General features: G+C 52.6%; 1 protein-coding gene across 2 annotated transcripts in view; it reads right to left on the reverse strand.

The window, feature by feature from the left end:
- ISG20L2 (interferon stimulated exonuclease gene 20 like 2) overlaps positions 1 to 1877 on the reverse strand; it is a 7539-nt gene extending 5662 nt beyond the window's left edge. The window contains exons 1-2 of one of the 2 annotated variants that reach the window (XM_021708436.1): positions 1783 to 1877; positions 304 to 1206 (exon numbers count right to left, since the gene is read on the reverse strand). In XM_021708436.1, the coding sequence (XP_021564111.1) occupies positions 304 to 1053 (750 nt within the window). In that variant the 5' untranslated portion in view covers positions 1054 to 1206; positions 1783 to 1877. Of the gene's footprint in view, positions 1 to 303; positions 1346 to 1782 lie in introns of those variants that run through there. The other variant, XM_008049790.2, reaches the window with a different exon arrangement.

Consider the following 1877-nt stretch of genomic DNA (forward strand, 5'->3'; position numbering starts at 1 on the left):
CAGGATTACAGGCTGAGCTACCAAACCCGGCTTCTGTCCAGTTTCATCACTGGCTGTTATCTATCAGGTTCCCAGTTTCCCAGATCAGGATCCCACATGGGATCTAAAACAGGTCCTGACTAATGAACACTGTGACCAGCTAACTGACTTCCTTTCACTGCTCCTTCACCCCAACGGGAGGCTTTTATCAACTGACATTCGCTCCACAATCCTTTGGTGCCTTCTCAGAAAGATACCCTTTACGGAAAAATGACTTGGCACTCTCTCCATCCCATGGCCACCACCATGCCCCACGCTTTTTACCTGGCCACGAGCAATCTTGAAGGGTGTAGCCTTCACCATGTGTTGCTTCCGGATACCACTCCACCTGGTGCGGTAGTCCACAATGCGGCAGGGGGGGAGAATGTACTCATCGTAAAGTACATCTCCATTGTAGTTGACAATGCTACATCGAGCCAAGGAACTAACGTGCCCTTTGGGTCCTGTGCCCACCATCTCACAATCGATCGCCACCATCTTCTTTGGCAACTGCTGGGACGCTCCGGAGCACTTATTCTCCAAGTGAGCTTGGGTAGAGTTCTGTGAGGCATTCTTCTGGACAAGGTTCTTCTGAGAGGATTTCTTCTGGGGGTCCTTTTTCTGGGAGCGGGTTGGATGACTCTTAATCTTTGGAAGGGCACTCTGGAACTCCCCTAGCAAATCTACTTTAGCTGCAACAGAATCAGCTTTTTTTGAAGGGGCAGGGGTTAGCCAAGAAACTGTAGCTTTCTTGTCTAGGGACTGTTCTGACTCACCGCTGGAGGCAGCTGTCTTCCTTTTTTTGGGGAAGGGAGGGATCTTCCAAGTGCCATCCACTTTGGGAGTTTCCCCTTTCTTCAAAGGTTCTGACTGCAACTTAGGAGCCTTGCTAGGGGGCTGGTTCTTTTTATTTAGAAAGCCTTTCCGTTCCAAGAGCCGCCGCTTCTTGACAAAATTTCGGTGTTTGGCATTTCCCTCTAATGTCTTTTTGGGAGGAGGTTCCCCAAAATCCAGATTGAGGAGTAAGGTAGACATGAGGCCAGCGGATGGTGGAAGAACAGCTGGGAAGAGTGGTTTATTGATGGAAGGATGGGGGACTCATTCTCTGCTGAATCCCATTGTCCGACATGTGGAGGTCTGTAGTACACCCTGGGGAAGAAAGTGATCCTGATAACTGAGCCCATGAGCCTGGGAGAAAAATCAGGTAGGATCGATCTCTGTAGAACTTAAGGGAGGAAAGACATCAGAGCAACCTCCCAGAGAGAGGGGAAATGAAAGCGAAACGTGAAATGATGGAAGGAGTACTAGAGTGTGCCAGGAAGCCTGGATTCTAGCGAAGCCCACAATTCACCAGCCGTATGGTCTCATTCCCCCTCTCTAGGTCCCAGTCTCACTTGTAAACTGAAGGGGTTGGAAGGCCCATGGACCTCGAACTCTGTCAGTCTAGGAGGTCGGAATAGTTGGAAACATCTAAGTACACTCGGAAGCAGTGAGGAGTATGGCGTGGGTGAACTCTGGATTACCCGGGCATCCGCAGCGCGGGCCCCACAGACAGAGATGCAAATCTAGGCATCCCTTCCCTTGCCTCCAGGTTGGGTGTGGGAGGGACCTCCACGTGCGTCTCACCCAAGCCATTCTCCCAAGCAAAGGTCTTAGACACGCGCTACCAGCGTGGGCTGGGTCCGAGGCGCGCGGCAGCCCACCTCGGCAAGCACACTTCGACAGTACCCACAGCTGAGGCCATCGGCACGATTCCGCACCTACCTCCCAGAACGGCCCTGTTAAGACCGGAAACGTGCGGAGCCGGATGCGGAAATCGGTGCGCGCCGACGAGGCCCGGGTCGGCAGGCGCGTGGATT

This window comes from Carlito syrichta, unplaced genomic scaffold, assembly GCF_000164805.1.
Source record: "Carlito syrichta isolate Samal-C Ts95f unplaced genomic scaffold, Tarsius_syrichta-2.0.1 Scaffold136919, whole genome shotgun sequence".
Lineage (NCBI taxonomy): Eukaryota > Metazoa > Chordata > Mammalia > Primates > Tarsiidae > Carlito > Carlito syrichta.